Source organism: Marmota marmota, unplaced genomic scaffold (genome assembly GCF_001458135.2).
Source record: "Marmota marmota marmota unplaced genomic scaffold, marMar, whole genome shotgun sequence".
Lineage (NCBI taxonomy): Eukaryota > Metazoa > Chordata > Mammalia > Rodentia > Sciuridae > Marmota > Marmota marmota.
Genome location: NW_026000026.1, coordinates 53,250,159 through 53,272,441, shown reverse-complemented (window position 1 = coordinate 53,272,441; position 22,283 = coordinate 53,250,159). Strand labels below are relative to the sequence as shown.

The 22,283-nt window shown below is 34.5% G+C and overlaps 2 protein-coding genes across 10 annotated transcripts in view; one reads left to right on the top strand and one right to left on the bottom strand.

Annotated features, from left to right (window-relative positions):
• Positions 1-21,290, bottom strand: part of Slf1 (SMC5-SMC6 complex localization factor 1) — a 71,693-nt gene extending 50,403 nt beyond the window's left edge. The window contains exons 1-4 of one of the 3 annotated variants that reach the window (XM_015483686.2): positions 21,140-21,290; positions 5,627-5,740; positions 5,385-5,460; positions 4,027-4,267 (exon numbers count right to left, since the gene is read on the bottom strand). In XM_015483686.2, coding sequence (XP_015339172.1) covers positions 4,027-4,267; positions 5,385-5,460; positions 5,627-5,740 — 431 coding nt within the window. In that variant the 5' untranslated portion in view covers positions 21,140-21,290. Of the gene's footprint in view, positions 1-4,026; positions 4,268-5,384; positions 5,461-5,626; positions 5,741-16,921; positions 17,577-21,139 lie in introns of those variants that run through there. The other 2 variants (XM_048811430.1, XM_048811428.1) reach the window with 2 other exon arrangements.
• Positions 20,782-22,283, top strand: part of Kiaa0825 (KIAA0825 ortholog) — a 382,609-nt gene continuing 381,107 nt past the window's right edge. For 4 of the 7 annotated variants that reach the window (XM_015483674.2, XM_048811425.1, XM_048811426.1 and 1 more), the window contains exon 1: positions 21,295-21,413. The gene's annotated coding sequence lies outside the window, so the exon portion shown is untranslated. Of the gene's footprint in view, positions 21,126-21,293; positions 21,414-22,283 lie in introns of those variants that run through there. The other 3 variants (XM_048811422.1, XM_048811423.1, XR_007350553.1) reach the window with 3 other exon arrangements.

The window sequence follows — 22,283 nt, the reverse complement described above, 5'->3', positions numbered from 1 at the left end:
GCCCCGCCAACAATCCCAATCCACAAAACTCTCCCTGATAAATGGAAAAAAAAAAAAAAAAAAAAAAAGTACAATGACATTTTTCACCAAACAAGAAAAAAAAAAAAAAATCCTGATGTTTACATGGAAGCATAAAAAGACCCTGAACAGCCAAAGCTATCTTGAGTAAAACAGAACAAAGTAGACTGTATCACACTACTTGACTTCAAAATATACTACAAAGGTATAGTATCACTGGCATGCAAACAGACACACAGATGAATGGAACACAACAGAGAGCTCAGGAATAAGTCTATGCACTTACAGCAAACTGATTTTCAACAAAAGTGTCAAGAAAATACAATAGGAAAAGGAAAATCTCTTTAGTAAGTAGTATTTGGAAAATTGGATATCTACATACTGAAAAATAAAATTAAAATCTTATCTCATACCATATACAAAATCAACTCAAAAAAGATCAAAGACTAAAATGTTAAGGCTTGAATAGTTTACAAAACCACTCGAAGAAAAGAGAGGAAAGACTTTATATTGGTCTGAGAAAAGATATGACCTCAAAAGTCCAAGAAACAACAGTAAAATAGACAACTAAGATAACATCAATCTAAAATTTCAGACAACAAACAGTATAAGAGAAAATATTCACAAACTATACTTCAGGTAAGTGGTTAATATCTAGAGTTTATAAGGAATTCAAGCAACTATAGCAAAAAAGCAAATAACCCTTTTTAAAAAATGGGCCGACAACCTAAACAGTTACTTCTCAAAAGACAAACAATAGTCAACATGTATATGGAAAAAATGTTTGACACCACTAATCATCAGAGAAATGCCAATCAAAACCACTTATCACTTAACACTTGTTAGAACTGTTTTTATCAAAAGGAGGGAAAAAAAATAAGTCATGGCAAGTATATGAAAAGGGGGCTATTACACATTGTTGAGGGGAATGTAAATTTGTACAGCCATTATGGAAAACATCAAAAACAGAATTACCACATGATTCATCAATCTCACCATATATATGGGTATGTATCCACAGAATATGAAATCAGTATGTATAAGAGATAGCTGTGTCTCCATATTTATAACAGCAATATTTATAATAGCCAAGATATGGAATCAACTTACATGTTCACCAATTGCTGAACACCTACATAATGCAACACTGCTCAGTCATAAGAATGAAATTTTGTCATCTGTTACAACGTGGATGGAGCTAGAGAATGTTATGTTAAATGAAATAAGCCAGTTATAGAGACCAATACTACATATTGCATGATTTCCCTCATATGTGCCATCTAAAGAACTGATATCATAGAAATAGTGAAATGGTGGTTACCAGATATTTGGGTGGTTAGGGAGATGGAAGAAGGATGGGGAGATGTTAGTGGAAGGAAATATAATTATGGTTAGATAGGAGGAATATATTTTTAAGTGTACAAAATAGACACACAGACTGGATAAGTAATTCCAGGACCAAGATGGTGGGAGAGTATTGGCAGGGGGACAGACAGAAGAGATAAGAAATGAATAGCTACCAATGATCATGAAGCTTCTCTTTAATGTGATGATAATGTTCTAATATTTACTGTATTGTATTGATGATTCAAAAACTCTGTGATCATACTAAGAACTACTAGATTATACACTACAGTGAATGGCTAAATTGTATGTTAATTATATCTCAACAAAGCCATTTCATAAAAAAACCAACTACAGAAGTCAATGAAATAACAAAACTAAAATAATTAAATTTTAATTTCCAATTTTTTTTGCTAATATGTAAGAAAATAATTTTTATATAATGATGTTATCTTGTGATATTCCTAAATTCACTAATTTAAGTATCTTTGATAAAAATCTTAATGTCTTTTTTGTTTGTTTGTTTGTTGTACTTATTACACTGGCTTACTAGCACATCTAGTAAATTGCTAAATAGAAATGGTGAATCAGCAATATATTAAAAAGGCATAATCCACCACAGTGAAATACAGTTTATTTCAAGAATGTAAGTTTAACATTTGAAATTCAATCAGTATTATTCACCATATTAACAAACTTAAAGATAAAAGTGAATTATCTCAATAGATGCAGATAAAACTTTCAAAGAAATTCATTTACATGGCTTCCCAAAACAGAAAGATCCTAGGAATAAATTCAACAGAATATGTACAAGATTAATAAAATGAATCTATAAAACATTAATGACAGAAACCAAAGAACACTAGGAGAGAGAGTCTACTAATAAGAAGACTCAATATTTCTAAGAACACAGTTCTCCCAGTATGAACACTGTAGGTAAAATACAATCCTAGCTTGCTTTTTTCACAGAAACTTACAAGCTGATTCTAAAAATATATGAAAATTCAAAGAATCCAGAATCACCACAACGGTTTTTTAAAAGACACAGTTGAAGGATTTTTACTATTTCATTTGAAGATTTACTATAAGCAATAGTAATCAAAACAGTATGATGATGGTATATGTTAGACATACAGGTCAGTGTAACAGAATAGCAAGTCCAGAAATAGACCATACATCTATGGTCAATTGATTTTTGACCACAGTGCCAAAGTAAATGCAGAGCAACTAAACTCTCTTCCACTGCAATTGGGAATGTAAAATGGTACAACTACTTTGGAAAACAGTTTGCCATTTTCTTATAACGTTAAACATGCAATTGTCATCTGAGCTAGCAATTTCATTCTCAGGTATTTCCTAAGAGAAATGAAAACATGCCTATATGAATACTCATACTCAAATGGTCAAAGCAGCTTGGTTTGTTTTGTTTTGTTCTGTCAGAAAAACAGCTGTGGAGGGGAAGGGGATGAAGTAGCCATGGGCAGAGGAATCAACTGAACTGTCATATAATTATAAGGAAAGCCTCTCTTACTCCATCTGTGCATTAGAGCCAAAGTAGCCCTTCGATTATACCTACTGCTGGAGAGAGGTTCCTTTATATCCCAACATGAGTCAGTCATTAGATGCCCACTGCCCTCAGGTTTGGGGCATAACCTTGGATAAGACAATTCTCTTCAGCACAATTATGACATTTTGTCATAATTCAAGTATCCTTATGTATGGTTCTGTTCCTGTCCCACTGATTCATTTGTTGATCTTTCTAACAACACCACATTATCATAATCACTAAAAAGGAGCTTTATTCATATTAATAAAAATAATAAAATGTCCCAAGTGCCCATTAATAGGTGAGTGAACAAACAGACTTTAATACAGCAATAGAGTAGAATACTAAACAGCAACAAGAGTGAATGGTGATACATGCAACATAATTTCAAAAATAGAGTACTAAGCACATGAAGCTAAAACAAAGTGCGTATTCAGTATCATCCCAAATATATGAACCTCTAAAAAAAATGACAAATCTTATCTGTAACTATAAGAAGGAAACCAGTGATTGCCCAGTATTTGTGGTCCAGAATTAAATGTATAAGGTCACAAAAGAACATTATGAGTGTAAATGTTACAGATCTTGATACAGTGAGGGTAATATAGGTGAATTCCTATCCAAACTTATTAAAGTGTACACTCAATATTGGTGCATTATCCATATCCATAATCATTATCCATAAATTACATTTCACTAAAGACAATAAAACGATCCCCTATTAAAAAAGAATAGTAGTAGACTTGTAATACTTTTTAAACAACTGAAAGGCTTCCAAAAAATATATAAAAGGCAAAATGAAATTAAACTATGAAAACACTAAGAACCATAAAGATAATACTACATAAACCTAAAAAAGGGTTCTGATAACATAATACTTTACTAGCAAAAATTTAAAAACTTGGCCAAAAGAAATAACATGGAAAATAAAGGAGATCAAATAGATTTTGTTTTATTAGAGACATATACTTAAACATGCAGAATGGCTTACCTAGGGGATCAAAAAGAAAATAATCACAGCTCACATTTTGACTGAACTGATAACTGCAAAAATACAATAAGGTATTCATGCCAAAATTGTTTTCTTATTCATTGCTTTAGCTTTTATGAGATCCTACCTTACAAGAGAATCACTTCGTTTATCGGCTCTAACAAGAAGGACAACTTTCCATCTGTGGAAGGCTCCTGGAGCACCAGTGCGTTTCAGTTCTTCACGCCATCTTTTAGGTGCAGATTGCATTTGAGGTGAATAATGGGAGTCTTTTTCAATTTTATATCCCCATTCATAAGTTGTTTCATCAAGCCATCTGCCACTTTTGGCACTATGAATTATGTAGTCTTTAGTCAGTACCCACTTTCCTAGAAAGGAAATGAACTGTTCATCACAGAGAAATTTTGGTTCAAATAAAGATCAAATTTCAAATAAGTCAATCTTTGTCAACATGAGATTCTTAGGCTATACTGCCAACATAATCTTTGAACTATGTTTTTCTAAATTTTTGAGAGTGAAGCCAATAACATCACTGAACATTGTATGTAATGTCTTCAGTGACAAATAATTATAATTTTAAATATTACTAATGAAGCATACATCTAAAGCTTTAAAATAAAAAATATGTGATATTATTTGAATTATTATTACTGATATCATTCACTTTTGGGCTGATATATATATTGTTTCTCCTATGCTAAAAGTCTCTCCAATAATGTTCACAGTACTGTTACACTTTGCCAAACAAATTTATTGTTAGGTAATTTTCTCTGGCATTTAATATCATTCTGTAGTTTCTATATCTGGGCATCAATGATCTTTTAAGCTGCAGGGAAAATGTATGCTTTTATTTATGGACCTAATAATGAATCCAAGAATAATGAATCAATCCTCTGGTATGTTAATCTAAAAAATAATAAATTCACTGGAGTCACATACATCTATCTGTTTTGGGGGTGATTCAATCAGTAGATTAATGATATTCCAAATCACTCACAGTAGAGACAGCCTTAAGGATTATCAGTGGCGACAAAGGGGGAGAAAGAAAGATTAAGGTCTAATTTGGGTTTACTGAATTTGGTATTTTAGGGAAATAAAATAGAATCACTATTGCTTCATAGAATGGATAGCAGAGGAAGCAGAAGGAGAACAAAAATGCTGATTATTTCCAATGACAGATCAAAGAAAAGCTGAGGTCTCAACAAAAGCTTAAGTTTTGGCATTTGGTGCCAATCTTTTCATTAAACAATTTTTTTCTAAATAAAACACCTAAATCTTTGGTGAAGTAAATACTTCCACCCAATTAACATATTTTCATGTATTACAAAGTTTTACTCAGAAGAATAATAAAGTAGAAGTTATATCAAAGAAACAATTTAAGAAAAATATCAGGGGAAAACCCACATTTTTATCTGATATAATAAACATGCTATCTTTTCTTCAACATAGGATTTTTTAAGGTTCAGAGAAAGGCAGTTTACTTACCTGCTGCACAAGCTGCTAAAAATTTTTCACTCTTACACAGGCGTTCAGCTATAAGATGCGTACAATTTTTGTATTTCTAGAGGGAAAAATTCACATGAAGAAATATTACTAAACTAAGATTTCCTTAATAACACAACTTTCTATTCTTACAATATCAAGGGGCACTATTTCATGTTTAAGTCAGTATTTTAATTCTATTTTTCAACTACACCTTGAATATTTTTATAAGCTTTTGTACTCACCTCACTCTTAATAAACGTGCAATCTAGTTTTAAAAGCAATTTGCCTAGAGCTTCCTTTTCTTCCATCTTAAATCCTGTCATCTGGATGATATGCTTTGGGGCATCATGTTCCATCTAACATATATACACACAGAAAATAACATGTTAAACACATTACTCAAAGAGTTATTTTTTCTTAACTATGAGTACTAAAATAAAAACTAAAATTAATTAAACACATAATGAACTAAACATGTAAGGCTTAACCATAAACATTACACCAATGTTAAATTTACTTACAACAGAAACAAATTTTAAAAAGTTATCTTCTCGAAATGTGATCTTAAATAAAATAAATTTTTGTTTCTGGCTTGAACACTGAAAGTGGGCATCAATACTCACATTGATGAATGAATATAATTCTTCACAAAAAGATATATATCCATAAAATGTTAGTATAACAATACCAGCTTCATTCTTAAAATGCTATTTTTTGCTAAGAGCTTTAAAACAAATACATTGTGGACAATGATACAATCAGATTTTGTACTGAATTTTGAAGTGTTTTTGGACAGATATTAAGGATATGTGCAAGTCACTGGAGACAAAGAACACATGGTCCCACAGCATTAATACCAAATAATTTAGTACAACAGGTACATATAATGATCCTGTATAGATTCTATTCCCCATGTACATTTCTGAACATACTGAACTTGGGAATGAAAGGGGGTGGGGGAGAGAGAGAGAGAAAGAGAGAGAGAGAAGATTGGGGAGTGGAAATTAAGCTCAACCACTTAAAACATTTGGAAAGACAGACAAAATTAATAGTACAACAGTAACAAAAAGGCCCTTAAAACAGAGCAAACAGCTTAAAACCAAATTGTAAAAAGAAAACTGAACCATGGATATGCAGTCATCAGCCAACTAGTCACCCCTTAAATCCCCCTGCAGTGGGATTTATTAAGCATCCAGCCAGAAAGAACTTCTAGAAGAACCACTACTAGCAGAAAATTGTTAGAATCCCCTGCTCGCTCTACCTCAACATGAACAAGGGGAACGTGTTGGTGGAGATCTGTGCTGGGAACTGCACCTAACCCTGCTCAAACTCCATGACCCAGGCAAGAGCATAAAGAATTGCTCAGCATTCCCTTGCTTGACTCAGAGACAGCAACAAAGCATTTTTGGCACCAAATAGAGGAAATCAGATTCATTAGCCTAGACCAGTAAAACTAGTGGGAGGCACAGTGAGAAGGCTAGAGATGATCTCTAGGAACATAGGCCTTACCGGAGGGAAGGTGTCTGAATGTCCAGTCAGACATCCCGTGGAAAATTAACACAGTCTATGCACCAGGAAAGGGCTGCTCCCAGCCTTAATTGGCACACAGCGACCTGTGATCAACCTAGTCATTCACAACATGGGGCAGTAGAAACTAGACTAGGTGAATCACCTGAGACCCTTCACTACAGTACCTCAGAGAGTGTCCATGGCCAGAACACTACACAACAGAAAATTCACTACCAGAGTTCCTGTGCTCACAGATCTTCACTATCGTGAAAAGGATCCTGTAGAGGGGAGCAGGTACATGGTAACCCAAAGCAAACACAAGGGCACTCCAGAGCCTTCATCCTGAACTACTGCACACAATAGAAACAACCAACCCAAACACTGCGCCCTCTGAGCAGTCAGATGCAGGCCCCTGAGCTGGCAAACCAGAAGATGCTAGTAGGAGGTTACCAGCAACTAAGGAATTGGCTCCTGTGCCCCTGCAACTCAGAAGAGATCCACAGCCAAAGACTGCTGGACATCTGCTTAATGTCCAAACCCCAATGAAATGCAAACCAAAATTCAACAAGAATCTTCCTCACCTTGACATGGTTTACTATAAACAACTCTAATATCAACTTTGATCATATAAAAAACTCTAACTTGAATGACAATTGTTAAACCAATAACCAACACTGTACCTTCAACCCATTTGAGTGTATTTGATCTAATGGTTTAAAGCATTAAATGAAACCAATCTTCCTATCTTTGTTTTCCTACCTCTGATTTATACTTGCTTTTTCACCCCCTACTCATATTCTTGCATTATCTGCTACTACCTCAAACACCAATATTTTCTACCTTGGTGTAGGTTAGTCTTTTATCTTCTCTCTCTCCCCCTCTGTCTTTTTCCTCTCCTTTTTGCCCAATTTTTCTTCCAACCCACTTTTAACCCTCACTTAAGGTTATAGTAAGTTTACTAAATTCAACAAATAATTTTTTTTTTACCTATTTTGGAACATAATTACAGGTTTATGGTTGAATTTGAGGAACTGCAGAGAACAACTGCAACAAGTTTTTGTTTCTTGTAAGGTTGAATAATACAAGGATTGACTCTGAAGTCACTATAGTAAATAAAGCTCAGTGACATGTCTTAAAATGGTGCTGATATTAGAATCAGCACAGATCACACAGTGACTTAAAAAATCATCCAACCCAGGGGTCTGAAGAGAAAGAAGCTCACAAAGTAGTCCTTTGCCTAAAAGAAGTCAGAACTATACTAATAGATGGGTACACAAACAATATGAAAAAACAAGGGAACAAACCATCCCAAACGACACATTAATGCTTCAACAACAGACTTCAATGACACCACAGTGGAGGAAAAGTCAGAGAAAGACTTCAGAAAGTCCATAGTTAAACTATTCTAAGAGCTAAAAGAAGATGTAAGGAGTGAAATCAGAGAAAAAAGAGGAAGTGAAAGATCACTTCAATAAAAGATTGAGATTCTGAAAAAGAACCAAAAGGAAATCCTTGAAATGAAAGACTCAATATGCTACATTAAAAAATTAAAAACACATCCCCAATAAATGAGACCACTTTGAAGATAGATTTTCAGGTCTTGAAGACAAAGTACATAATCTTGAAAATAAAGCCAACCATAAAGACGTTAAAAGACCATGAACAGAATATTCAGGAAAACTTGGATAGCATTAAAAGGCCACATTTAAGATTTATGAAGGCTCTGAAATACAAACTATAGGAATGCACATTCTTTTTAATGAAATAATATCAAAAAATTTCCAAATATTAAGAATGAGATGGAAATTCAAATATAAGAGGTATATAGAACTACAAATATACAAAAATCACAATAGATTCACTCTAAGACACATCATTATGAAAACATCTCACATACACAATGACAGAATTTTAAAAAGCTATAAGAGAAAAATAACTCGTCGCATTCAGAGATAAATCAATACAGACTTCAACTATTTCTCAACCCAGAACCTAAAAGCTAGGAAGGTTTGGAATAATATGAACCAAGCTCTAAAAGAAAATGGATGCCAACCAAGAATACTATGCCCAGAAAAATTAAGCTTCAGAAGTCAAGAGGAAATAAAAACCTTCCATGATAAGCAAAAATTAAAGAAATTCATAACTAGAAAGTCTGCACTATGTAAAATATTAAATAAAATATTTCATGAAAAAGAAATGAAAACTAGCATAGGAAGGAATAATATTAAAATAGTCAATTAAAGGAAAATGAACTCAAATTTAAACATTAGGAAAAAAAATCAAAACAGCAGGAAATAAAACTCACCTCTCAAATAATAACATTGAATGTAGACCATAAACTCAATCAAAAGACATAGGTTGGCAAACTGGATTAAAAAACAAGACCCAAAATTATACTGTCTGCAAGAGATTCACCTCACAGGCAAAGATAGCCACAGACCGAAAGTAACAGGATGGGGAAAAAAATACCATTCATATGGGATTCATATACAAGCAGGGCTTGCTATTCTCATATCAAATAAAGTAGACTTCTACCCAAGATTAATCAAAGAGACAAAGAAAATCACTTCACACTACTTAAGGAATCATATATTAACAAGATATAAGGATGGTAAATATTTATGCCAAAACAATGGAGCATCTATATACATCAAACAAACCCCTCTCGATATTAAGAATCAAATAGGCTGGGCATGGTGGCGCATGCATGTAATCCCAGCAGCTTGGGAGGCTGAGACAGGAGGATCACAAGTTCACAGCCAGCCTCAGAAAAAAGTGAGGTGCTAAGTAACTCAGTGAGACCCTGTCTCTAAACAAAATTCAAAATAGGGCTGGGGATGTGGCTCAGTGGTTGAGTGCCCCTGAGTTCAATCCCTGGTACCAAAAAAAAAAAAAAAAAGAGAGAATCAAATATATCACCAAACAATAACATTGGGTGACGTTAATACACCTCTCTTACCACCACTGGATAATTCGTCCAAACAAAAACTAAGATTCTACACAACTAAATAATATAATTAGTAATATGGACCTAACATACATCCATATAACACTTCACCCATTAATGACTGAACATATTATTTTCTTAGTAGCACATGGAACATTATCTAAAATAGATAATATTTTACGTAACAAAGCAAATCTTAGCAAATACAAAAAATAATGAAAATACTCTGTATTCTATCAGATCATAATGGAATGAAATTAGAAAAGAATTATGGGACACAAAAAGAGAAACTAACATCTGGAGATTAAATAAAATACATTTGAATGATGAATGAATAGCAGAGAAAATCAGACGAAAAATTCTAAAAAATTCTTAGATGTAAATGAGAATAGTGATATAACCTATCAAAGTCTCTGGGACAATATGAAGACAGTTCTAAGAGGAATGTTCATAGCATTGCTCTCATACCTTAAAAGAAGAGAAAGATACCAAGTAAATAATCTAACATTACATGTCAAGGTCCTAGAAAAAGAAGAACAAAATACCAAAATCAGTAGAGGACAGGAAATAATTAGAATCAAAAATCATTGAAATTGATATAAAAAATCAAAGAAACAAAGAATTGGGTTTTTGAAAGAATAAACAAATCTGATAAACCCTTAGATAAACTATTAAAATATGAGAAAAACTCAAATTATAAAAATCTGAGATGCAAAAGGAAATATTACCACAGACACTACTGAAATACAGAGGATTATCAGAAACTATTTTGAAAATGTATACTGCAGTAAGCTAGAAAATCTTGAAGATACTGACAAATTCCTAGAGATATATGTCCTACCCATTGAACTAAGAGGATATAGAAAACTTAAACAGATCAATTTCAAGCAATGAAATTGAAGCAGTTATCAAAAACCTTCCATCAAAAGCAAAGCCTAGGATTGAATGGATTCTCAGCCAAGTTCTATAAGACCTTTAAAGAAGAACCAAGACCAATCCTCCTCAAATTATTACAATAAGTAGAAAAGGAAGAAACACTGCCAAACTCATTCTACTAAGTCAGTATCACCCTATCACCAAAACCAGACAAAGACACATCATGGAAATAAAACTTCAGACCAATATCCTTGATGAAACTAGATGCAAAAATTCGTAATAAAATATTGGCAAATTACATACAAAAACACAGTGTTCTATGATCAAGTGGATTCAAGCCAGGAATGCAAGTTTGATTCAGTATGCAGATATCAATAAATGTTAATTCATCACATAAATAGATTTAAGGACAAGAATCACACAATTATCTCAACAGATGCAGAAAAAGCATTCAACAATTAATAGCACCCATTAATGTTTAAAACACTAGAAAAACCAAAGATAGAAGGAACTTATCTCAACATTGTAAAGGCTAGCTATGACAAACCTAAGGACAACATTATTCTGAATGGAGAAAACTGAAAGCATTTCCTCTAAAAACAGGAACGAGACAAGATGTCCACTTTCACCATTCCTATTGCACCTAGTCCTTGAAACTTTAGCCAGAGCAAACAGAAAAGAGAAGGCAATTTAAGGGATACAAATAGGAAAAGAAGAATTCAAATTATCTCTCTTTGCTGACAACATGAATCTATATTTAGAAGACCCAAAAATCTCTACCAGAAAATTTCTAGAACTCATAAGTGAATTCAGTGAAGTAGCAGGATACAAGATCAACACCGATAAATCAATTATGTTTCTATACTTGAATGATGAATCTGCTGAAAAAGAAATTAGGAAAACCATCCATTCAAAATAGTCTCAAAAAAACAAACAAAACAACCACCACAAGGAAAAAAAAAAAAAAACTTGAGAAATGAACAGACACTTCTCAGAAGAGGATATTCAATCAATCAACAAATATATGAAAAAATGTTCATCATCTCTAGCAATTAGAGAAATGCAAATCAAAACTACTCTAAGATACCATCTCACTCCAGTCAGAATGGCAGCTATTATGAAGACAAACAACAATAAGTGTTGGGGAGGATGTGGGGAAAAAGGCACACTCATACATTGCTGGTAGGACTGCAAATTGGTACAGCCAATATGGAAAGCAGTATGGAGATTCCTTAGAAAACTTGGAATGGAACCACCATTTGACCCAGCTATCCCTTTCCTCTGTCTACACCCAAAGGACCTAAAAACAGCATACTACAGCGACACAGCCACATCGATGTTTATAGCAGCACAATTCACAATAGCTAAACTGTGGAACCAACCTAAATGACCTTCAGTAGATGAATGGATTAAAAAATGTGGCGCATATATACACAATGGAATATTACTCAGCAATAAAAGAGAATAAAATCATGGCATTTGCAGGTAAATGGATGCAGTTGGAGAAGATAATGCTAAGTGAAGTTAGCCAATCCCCAAAAAAAACAAATGGCGAATGTTTTCTCTGATATAAGGTGACTGACTCATATTTGGGTATGGAGAGGGAGCACAGAAGGAATTGAAGAACTCTAGATAGGGCAGAGGGGTGGGAGGGGAAGGGAGGGGGCAGGGATTTAGCAATGATGGAGGAATGTGATGGACATCATTATCCAAAGTACACGTATGAAGACATATATTGGTGTGAACATACTTTATATACAAACAGAGAGATGAAAAATTGTGTTCTATATGTGTACTAAAAATTGTGATGCATTCTGCTGTCATGTATTTAAAAAATAAAAGCAATTAAAAAATCAAGATTAAAAAAAAAGAGCAATCAGTCTTTTACATTTGGCAGGTAAAACATTGAATGCCTTTCAGTATGCTTCCCAGTTTTTTTTTTAAGTGACTTGAAATAAATGATCATATTTATAATGAAAAAAAACAACAACCACCACAAACAACAACAACAACAACAATTTGAGAATCAGTCTAACATAAAGTATAGGACATCTAGGATGAGAACTATAGAACACTAAAGAGAGAAACTGAACAAGACCTTGCAAGATGGAAAGATTGCCCATGTTCTTGGACAGGCAGAATTAATACTGTTGAAATGGACATAGTACCAAAATCACTAAACAGATTCAATGTAATCCCCATCAAAATTCCAATGATGTTCTTTATAGAACTAGAAAAAGCAGTTATGAAATTCATTTGAGAAAAATAAGAGACCCAGAACAGCTAAAGCAATCCTTAGGGAGAAAAGCGAAGCAGGAAGCATCAAAATATTGGACCTCAAATTATACTACAGCATATTAGCGTCTTGTGGATGTACATGAATATGTGATTTCTTCTGGTATGTTCATATATGTACATAGGAGAAACAGATCAGATTAATTCCACTGGGATTACAGGAACCAAAACAGCAGATACTGGCACCAAAAAAGGTATGAAAGACCAATGGAATACGAGACACAGAGACAAACTCACATAAATACAGTTATTTCAGACAAAAACATGTGTTAGAGAAAACAGTCTTTTTAACAAATGGTGCTGGGAAAATTGGAAATCCATATATAATTGAGTGGAATTAAACCCCTATCTCTCTACCCTGCACAAAACTCAGCTCAAAGTGGATCAAAAACCTAGTTATTATACCAGAAACCCTGCACCTAGTAGAAGAAATCTACTCCAACATGTCAGTTCAGGAATTGACTTCTTTACCAAGACTCCTAAAGCTTGAGAAGATCAAAATTAGTACGTGCGATAGCACCAAAAAGCTTCCAAGCAAAGGAAACAATTAAGAGAGTGAAGTGAGAACTTACAGGATGGGAAAAAATCTTTGTCACTGTCAGTTCCTCAGGGCATTAATATCCGGGATATACAAACAACTCAAAAAACTTAACACCAAAACAAAACCAATAATGAGGCAAAGGAATTAAACAGACATTTCTCAAAAGAAATACAAATGGTCAACAAATATTTGAAAAAATGGTCAACATCTCTATCAATTAGAGGAATACAAATTAAAACTACACTGAGATTTTTATCTCACTCATGTAGGAATGGTAATTATCAATAACACAAGTACCAATAGTGTTGGCGAGGATGTGGGGGGAAAGGTACACTCACACATGGATAGTGGAATAGCAGATTAGTGCAACCACTCTGGAAAGCATTTTTCCCCCCTCAAAAACTAGGATGGAACCACCATTTGACCCAGCTATCCCACTATTCAGTATACATCTAAAGATTAAAATCAGCATACTACAATGATGTAGACATTTACAGCTGTACAATTCACAATAGCCAAGCTATGAAGCCAACCTTCAACAGATGAATGGATATATAAAATTTGGTATATATACACAATTTAGTATTACTCAGCCATAAAGAAGAATGACATTATGGTATTTGCTGGTAAATGATTGGATCTGGAGACTATCAAATTAAGTGAAATAAGCCAATTTCCAAAAACCAAAGGTCGAATATTTTCTCTGATAGGTGAAAGCTAATTCAAAATAAGGGGTTAAAAAACAGTGGAGCATACAAAGGGGAATGAAGGGAAGGGAGGAATGACAGGATAGAGAAAAACACAGTGGAATTAATCTGATTTGTTTCTCCTGTGTACATATATGAACATACCAGAGGGAATCACATATTCATGTACAACCACAAGACTCTAATAATAAAAAAATCTATAATAGTAGAAAGATCAGTAAAATAAAAGGGAACAGAAGGAGGAGAGAAAGGAAAGGGAAAGTACTAGCAACTGAATTAGAATAAACTATTTTTCATGCTTTTGAAATCATTTCAAAATGATTCCTAATGTTATATATAAAAGAAACTAATAAAAAATAAATTAATTAAAATAAAATAAACCCTAAAACTCAAAGCCTTTTCAATGAAAGAAATACTTTAAAGTTATAAGGATTTGGTCTGGTTAGTAAAAAATTATATCATATACACAGTTGGGCTTAGTCTCCTGAAAACTTAATCATCCATGAAAAATACTTTCATCAATAGGTAAACTATAGGCAGCTTCTTCAGTAGGGAATTTTTTACTATAATAATTACACATTTTTTAAAAATGTAAAAAAAAAGTTTACATGGGTCTCATTAACATAGCTCTTGTCAATGTTAAAACTACAAATATATTGTTCCAAGAAATAATTCATTAATCTTATTCAGAACACATACAATAAAGCCACATGTGAACTTCAAATATAATGTCTACAACTAGGGGAAAATGCTGCTTTCATTAATTCTAGAGAATTAAATAAATAAATTCTTTAGCAATTTTCCTTTAGAAAATGATGGACCTTTCAGAAATACTAGGTAAATGAAATGCAATATCTGTGAATATAATCTTGGTACTTAATAACTGCTTTGGTAGTTCTCAAAAGTAGGGCTTTAAGCATAGATTATACTTTTCCTACTATTTATATCTCATTTATGTATTTATGAATTTTGGAAACTATTTTTTATCAGGCTATATAAAGAAATGTTGCTAATGAAAGGAAGTTGGAGTTGTTTTTAAAACCTAAAATCATGCCTGTCTAGTTATTCTAAAATATGAAGTATCGAAAGCTACAGTTGTTGGGGATAGTAGCACACCCCTGTGATGCCAGTGACTCAGGGAACTGAAGCAGGAGAATTGCAAGTTTGAGGCCAGCCTGGGCAACTTGGTGAGAACCTATCTCAAAATAAAACATAAAAAAAGGGCTGGCAACGTTGCTAAGAGGTAGAGTCCTCCTAGGTTCAATCCCCAGTACCACAAACAAAACAGAACCTGTTAAATAATCAAAATATAAAGAAACCAATAAAAAATAAATTTGCTATAAGACTATTACCAAAAGTTGTATTTAAATGTTGTTCTTTAACAATTAGTTTCCTTACAATTGTTACATAGAAATACAAGAAAAAAAACTATGTTTTTCTTTTCCAAACAAGTCAATAACAACTCTTTACAACTGAATGTTTATTATTAACAAAGTGACATTTTAACATATTTTGGTTTGATGTGTAAATTATTAAATTATTAGAACTTACTGAAGCCAGCATATAAAACAAAGCTTTCATCTTGAGACACAACATTTTTATAACGGAATAGAAATGATAGAAATAATATCTGTGTATTTAACAGCAAGATCCCATAGATGGTAACATAAAAGGGGGACCAACTATATAACAGTAGAAATCAGGAAAGCCTTTTTAAAGCAATTTGTTTCCTTAGAAAATGATGAAATAGGAAACTGAAACTACTCACGCACAAGTGAAAAAAACAGGATGTCCTGATTTGGGCATTTTGTAGCTATAGATGTGTTTAAAACAAACCAGAATATGGGACATTTTCCCAAAAGTTCACCATGGGGGAAAAAGGGGGTTATGAGCTAAACTTTCTCAGAATAGTGAATCCTGGTGATGACATAAAATAACTATATTTTTAAAGAATAAATTCTAGTGGTCCAAATCTAATAGCATTCTATGATAAAATTATCTACTTAAAACAACATAGTGAACAATACATGTAGTAATGCTTTCCAATAACATTGAATAATGAACTGATGACCTACATCACAAATTTAATCCACACAGCAACATGGGAAAACTGTTATCTGTATATAGGAAAAGACACAGCCATGTACAGATATATGAACAGATTAATTTATATTAATAAAATTAGTGATTTGATAGTTCTTCCTGATCCTTGCAGGATTATCAGAACAATAAACAGCTTGACATGCCAATGAACTCCAAGAGAACACCATAAAATTTTCCAGAACCTATAGCAATAACCCAGTCAGCTAAAAATCCTTAAAAGTAGGGTCAAGTTTTATATAGGTGATATGTTCTGAGATATGGAAGATAGACAACTAACGTTTGGGAATCTTTTAATATAAGAAAGAAAGCAGATATATTATAAATATACCAGTGATATTTCTAGGAAAATCACAAATCTTTCTAGTACTTACTGGGAGGCAGGGTCCTTGAAGCAACCAAGCATACAATAAGGCCCTATCTTTATAGAAAAAGGGGAGGGAGCATTTATCTTATACATTTAAATGATTTTATCTGTAGTCAAAAATTTTTTAAATTATATACTACATGCCTAGTGATGAGTGTTTTAAAACTCTGTACAATAATTTTTAAATTTACTTACCTTAAACCATATATCATTGACAACCAAGGAGTGAATTATTGTGAACAGTGCTGGCATTTAGGCATAGCAAGCAACTGTTTCTGTGGAGTGGACTTTCCCAAAATATCTCCCACATGGGCCTATCCCTGATGCCTGAAATTCCTTTGCAGTTAGAGCCAGTCAGAAATGCAAATAAACTTATAGCACAGCAAGCATCATAATTGCAAAGCTTTTATTACACACTATTGTTTTAGGTCCTTTGAATTCTACACAATATAACATTTATCTGGGACATGTTTGAAGAAGGTGATGTAGAATATACTGAAAAGGGAATTCAGAGAAAAGTAGAGGCAACACTACAGATAAGAACACAAAGGTTTGGCTAGGATGAAAGAGCAGAATAAACTGTTGTGTGAAAAAGGAAAGTGCTGCAGAACAGAGAAGCAGCAATGCTTAAAGAGGTCTTTATAGAAAAAAAGAACATTATTTATAAAAATAAGGGTATATGTGTGTGTGTGTGTGTGTGTGTGTGTGTTTCGAAAATAGCCAGGTACAATGACACATGCAGATAATCCCACAGGCTGAGGCAGGTGTATCCCAAGTTCAAAGCCAGTCTCAGCAACTTATCAAGGCCCTAACTTGGTGAGACCCTGTCTAAAAATAAATAAAATGGGTAGGAATGTAACTCATTGGTTATGTGCCCTGAGTTCAACCCCTGGTACCAAAAAAGAAAAAAGAATAAAGAAAATAAAGCCATCTGATAAGTATTATAAATTAAATAAGAGACTTATTTTTTAAAAGTTAATTCACATATTTCTTAATTTACTTAAATTTGCTGATTTTGTCTTTTAGTTGTAATGAACACACCAGCAGACACACACCTGTAATCCCAGTGGCTCGGGATGCTGAGACAGGAGGATCAAAGCCAGTTTCAGCACCAGGGAGGCACTAAACAACTCAGTAAGACCCTGTCTCTTAATAAAATACAAAATAGGGCTGGGGGTCTGGCTCAGTGGTTGAGTGCCCTGGAGATCAATTCCAGATAACCACACCCCCCCGGAAAAAAATTAATTTTAATTCACTCACGCTTATTACAGAAAAATTAAAACAATCTCTAATTCCTTTACCTTGTAATACCACTATTAACATTTTCCCAGGATTGACTTTCACATTTCATGTGTGTGTGTGAAAAAAAATACACATAACAAAATTTGGATATGTAGTTCTATATTGTACTTTTATGTAAATTTTTATCATGATCATTTCCCATGCCACTTAGTATTCTTCATGGTTTTAAAGTCATGTGATGAAAACTAGTTGTCTCTCAATTTCATTATTTTAGAATGTAAGCTATTTTGATTTAAAATCTACTTCTATAGCAAATTAAAGAAAATTCCCTGAAATTTCCATCTTCTGAAAAACACACCAAGTGTTAAATGCAATCAATAATATTGCTGTGAAAGATTTTCATGACTTCCTTTACGAATAATATTTAGCTGGAAAAATAAACAAAGATGAGCTAAAACTGCAAAGATCAAAATATTATATCTCTGTTTTAACCAATATTGCAAAAGAGGGACATGTTACAGTACTCAAACTGTGAGTAAAATACTTCTACGCTGAACACTATGATTTCAAGAAGAGTTTAAGAATTCTGGTCCCTCTTGGCCAAGGAGCCAAACTAGGCCCTTTGTTTAATTTCTTTCAGGGGGACTTTGGAATTGGTTTAAAAGATGTCTACTTCCTGCCCATCCTTCAAGGATATGATCTAAACATATTAATTATATGACAGCCAGTGATGAGACCTGGAGAGATGTTCTTACCTCAATGGCATTATTTGAGAAAGGAGCAGTCATTAGTCCCTTTGATGGTAAATTCAGCAGTACAGGAAGGAAATGGAGAATTAGCAACAAAGTGACTGTGGTGAGGAAGAAATGAGAGGCTAACAGAACCATTCAATCTATCCAATAGTGTATAGTGTACATGGTACAGGCTGGACTGGCAATGCTATTTTAGAGAAAAAGGTTTCATAATGAAGCAGGTTGAAAAAAGAACACGGAGGGCTGGGGATATAGCTCAGTCAGNCCCCCCCCCCCCACACACACACACATTACTAGTAAATCCGTAAACCAATATTCAAAGAAAAGCCTGTTTCTGCAAAAATGATATGACTTTTTTTACAAAACCATCCTGACTCAAATTTCAGAATTTAGTCTGATATTCTTAACTGCATTATAATTTTAAAAAGCAATCCATTTTTCATAGCATGAAAGAAAGGCATGCTGCATAAAAAGAATCCACTACAAGGCTGGGGAGACATTAAGATCAGCAAAATTGAAAGCATATAAACATATTTATAAATTATTTTCTGGAAAATAATACCAATGCCTAAAATTTCACCATATTTCTATGAAAAAATCTGAAAAGTGTCATTATTTTTTCTTATTGGAAACAAAGTTTTTATAACTTTCTTCTCAAAATGAATTTGGGATCAATTAATCAAGGGATATTCAAATGGGTCTACTTTCTTATCAAAAATAACAACAGTATGTATATCTTTAATTTCAAATTTTCTCAGAAAGTAAAAACTACATGTATTTAAAAGTTTCAGAGATATTTAATTTTAAGCAGTAATATTTCCTTATGTCAAAAAGTACCTACAACATTTTACAGCATTTATTTTCTACTAGTATATCCAAAGAGTCAAGAAACAGGTAATGTTCTACTTTAGTTATATTTTAAGACACAGGATTCTCCAGTGTCTTTAGATTTTATTATTCAGAACTTACACTGAATTGTTACTTTATTTACAGACTTTTAAATCACGAAAAAAGACTATCTTAGAATAATATAATCAAGATTTATATAACATTAAAAATATTGTCTAATTGATACCACTATACTTTTGGTTTTGTAAATATCAGTGTTTTAGGACATCGCTGGAAATTGTGGATATCTAGAAGAAAATCTTTTAAAAGAGTTCTGAAGTTTGTGAAAAGTAACCACATTGCTCACTCTTTCAAAGACTTTCAAATTATTTATCCTTTCTGCTTTAGGAAAGCAAGAAATGTTAAATCACTTAATTGAACTTCACAGGCATTAGAAAATATGGACATAGAAAAGGGATGTAATAGAGGCTTATTTGCATTTTTGGAGGCCGTCTTTACAATAAATGTATTAAAACATTCAAGGATTTCAACACTGTAGCTGATTATGAATACACTGAATTAGTGTAGAATAAAATATCAGTTTATGTACTGAAGACCTGTAATATAGAGGTTTTGGCAAACTCTTCAAGGGGAACATCTTGCACATCAACATACTTCTAGGAACTGAGACATAAGTGAGTAACACAAACCAAAAAGTCCACAAGGGGCAATGTCTGTCATACATATACTGTAAATCCAGTTTAAATGTCATTTCCAATGTTTCAACGGAAAATTTTTGTTTGTTTGCAGAGGATAGTCAATATTTGTCAAAAAGAAATTGAGGCCTTAAAAATCAAGCCCAATCTACCTTCTGGTTCAAATACTGATATCAATTTTTGTCAGTATTTAATCAGAGGCTTTAGAAGTGGAAGAAAGCTCCAGACATTCACTTAGTCTTGTTCCTAGCCTTCAGTCAGCTGAGAGGTAATTCCCAGGAACAGGGATCCTCCCTTTAGGGCAAGGTGTATTTATGTTTGTTTAAAGGCCTTACAGCAGCTGCAGAGATAAGCTCTTTGCCATGTGTTTAAAAAATCAACAAGGAAACAAAGAATGACACTATTTTCCTTGTCACAGGAACGTAGGCCTGGAGGATCCCCACTACATTTACTGACGCTAAGTTATGGAAAGCAGCCAAGAATCTGGGATCAGGGTGAGGCGTCCCAGTTGGTTCTATGGAAACCAGAGATGAGGGCGGCCTAGCGCCTTCCCGGCGGGGGAACCAGCCGCGGAGCTGCGCAAGCGGGAGGCGAGGGGAGCACTCAATCCTGCACTGCAGAGAGGCGCTTCGCGAGGAGCTCGGGCGGAGCAGGGCCAGGTCTGCAGTTGCAGGCTACCAACGCGCCGCTGAGCGCAGCTAGTCGGGAGAGTGGGACGGAATCGCGACTGTGGAAAGCGCGAGAGGCAGGCGCTGCCACCGTTCAACCCAGTCCCTTCCCAGCTGGGGGCAGCAGAAACTTCGGAGGCACAGATTGGGACAAAACGTCCCCAAAGAGGCAGGGTAAACTGAGTCTTCCGAGGTGAGGCCCTTTACCTTCCCGGCCGGAGTGTCTGGGCTGCTTTTCTCGGTTGGCGGCGGCAGCAGCGGCGTCGATTACCGCTGCAGCATTCGTTGCTTCACTAATCCGGGCTCTGGGAAATAATTTCCCGCCGCGCGCTTGGCAGCCCCGGAAGAGGTTGTACCATTTCCGGGTGGTTGTTAGTGACGCTCTGGAGCGGTCGCCAGGGTGGTCTGAGGTAGTGCTGGGCTTGACTGTGGCCAGCTCGGGTTCGTTTCCGGCTTGGTACGTGCGGGAGGTGGGAGACTGGTAAGTGATTTTTGTGGGTTGTCTCTTGGACCTGTTTTTTTCCGACCAACTGGGGCTCAGTCAGCATCTCGGCCCGATCGAAAAGTGAGTGGGAGAGGGATAAAATTGGAGTCCCGTCCATCTCCGGGGCTCTTGACCATTCTTGAGCCTGGAAAAGGCCCTGGGATCCCTGCTTACCTTCTTCTTCACTTGCAGTATCTGTGTCCAACTTCGAGGCCATGGACAGTGTGTATCGCGACCCGGCTTAGTGCCGAGTCCTTACTTTCTCCATTGGCAGGGTTTGATCACCCTCGATTATGGAAAGCTGTGTTTCAATAGTTCTGAGATGCCAAGCCTGGGAAGGAGACTGTAGATTGAAGAGGACCTATTAGGTGCGGTTTGGAGAGTCATTTCTAAACTAGAATTATTTGAACATTTCCGCTGCAGTTTGATTAGGTGAGGAGAATGGTCTCTGTTTTCATGGCTGCTGTGAACTAATGAGATAGGACAACAAGCTTATAATTTCATGTGTGGGCTTTAGATGGACGTTTTACCTTCTGTAAACTAGTGATTGGGAAGTAGATGTACTTTTAGAAAGGAATGTGCTCCAGGCTTTTTCAATAATTTAGAACTCAGTGATGAACGTCTAAAGTAGCCAAAATAGTTGTAAAGAGAAATTGCTTCTGACAAAGGGATAATGTGAGGAAAAGAGCTCATTTATTCAAGGATTTGAAAGATCTGGTGTAGTGAACCTTGGCAACTTCTCTTTTTGTGAGTAATGCAGTTTGTCCAGGTAAGTAGTTCTCAACACCTTATATTTCAGTAATCACCTTTTTTCCCCATTAATGGCAGCTCTCCCCCACTACAAAAAAAAAAAAAAAAAAAAAAAAA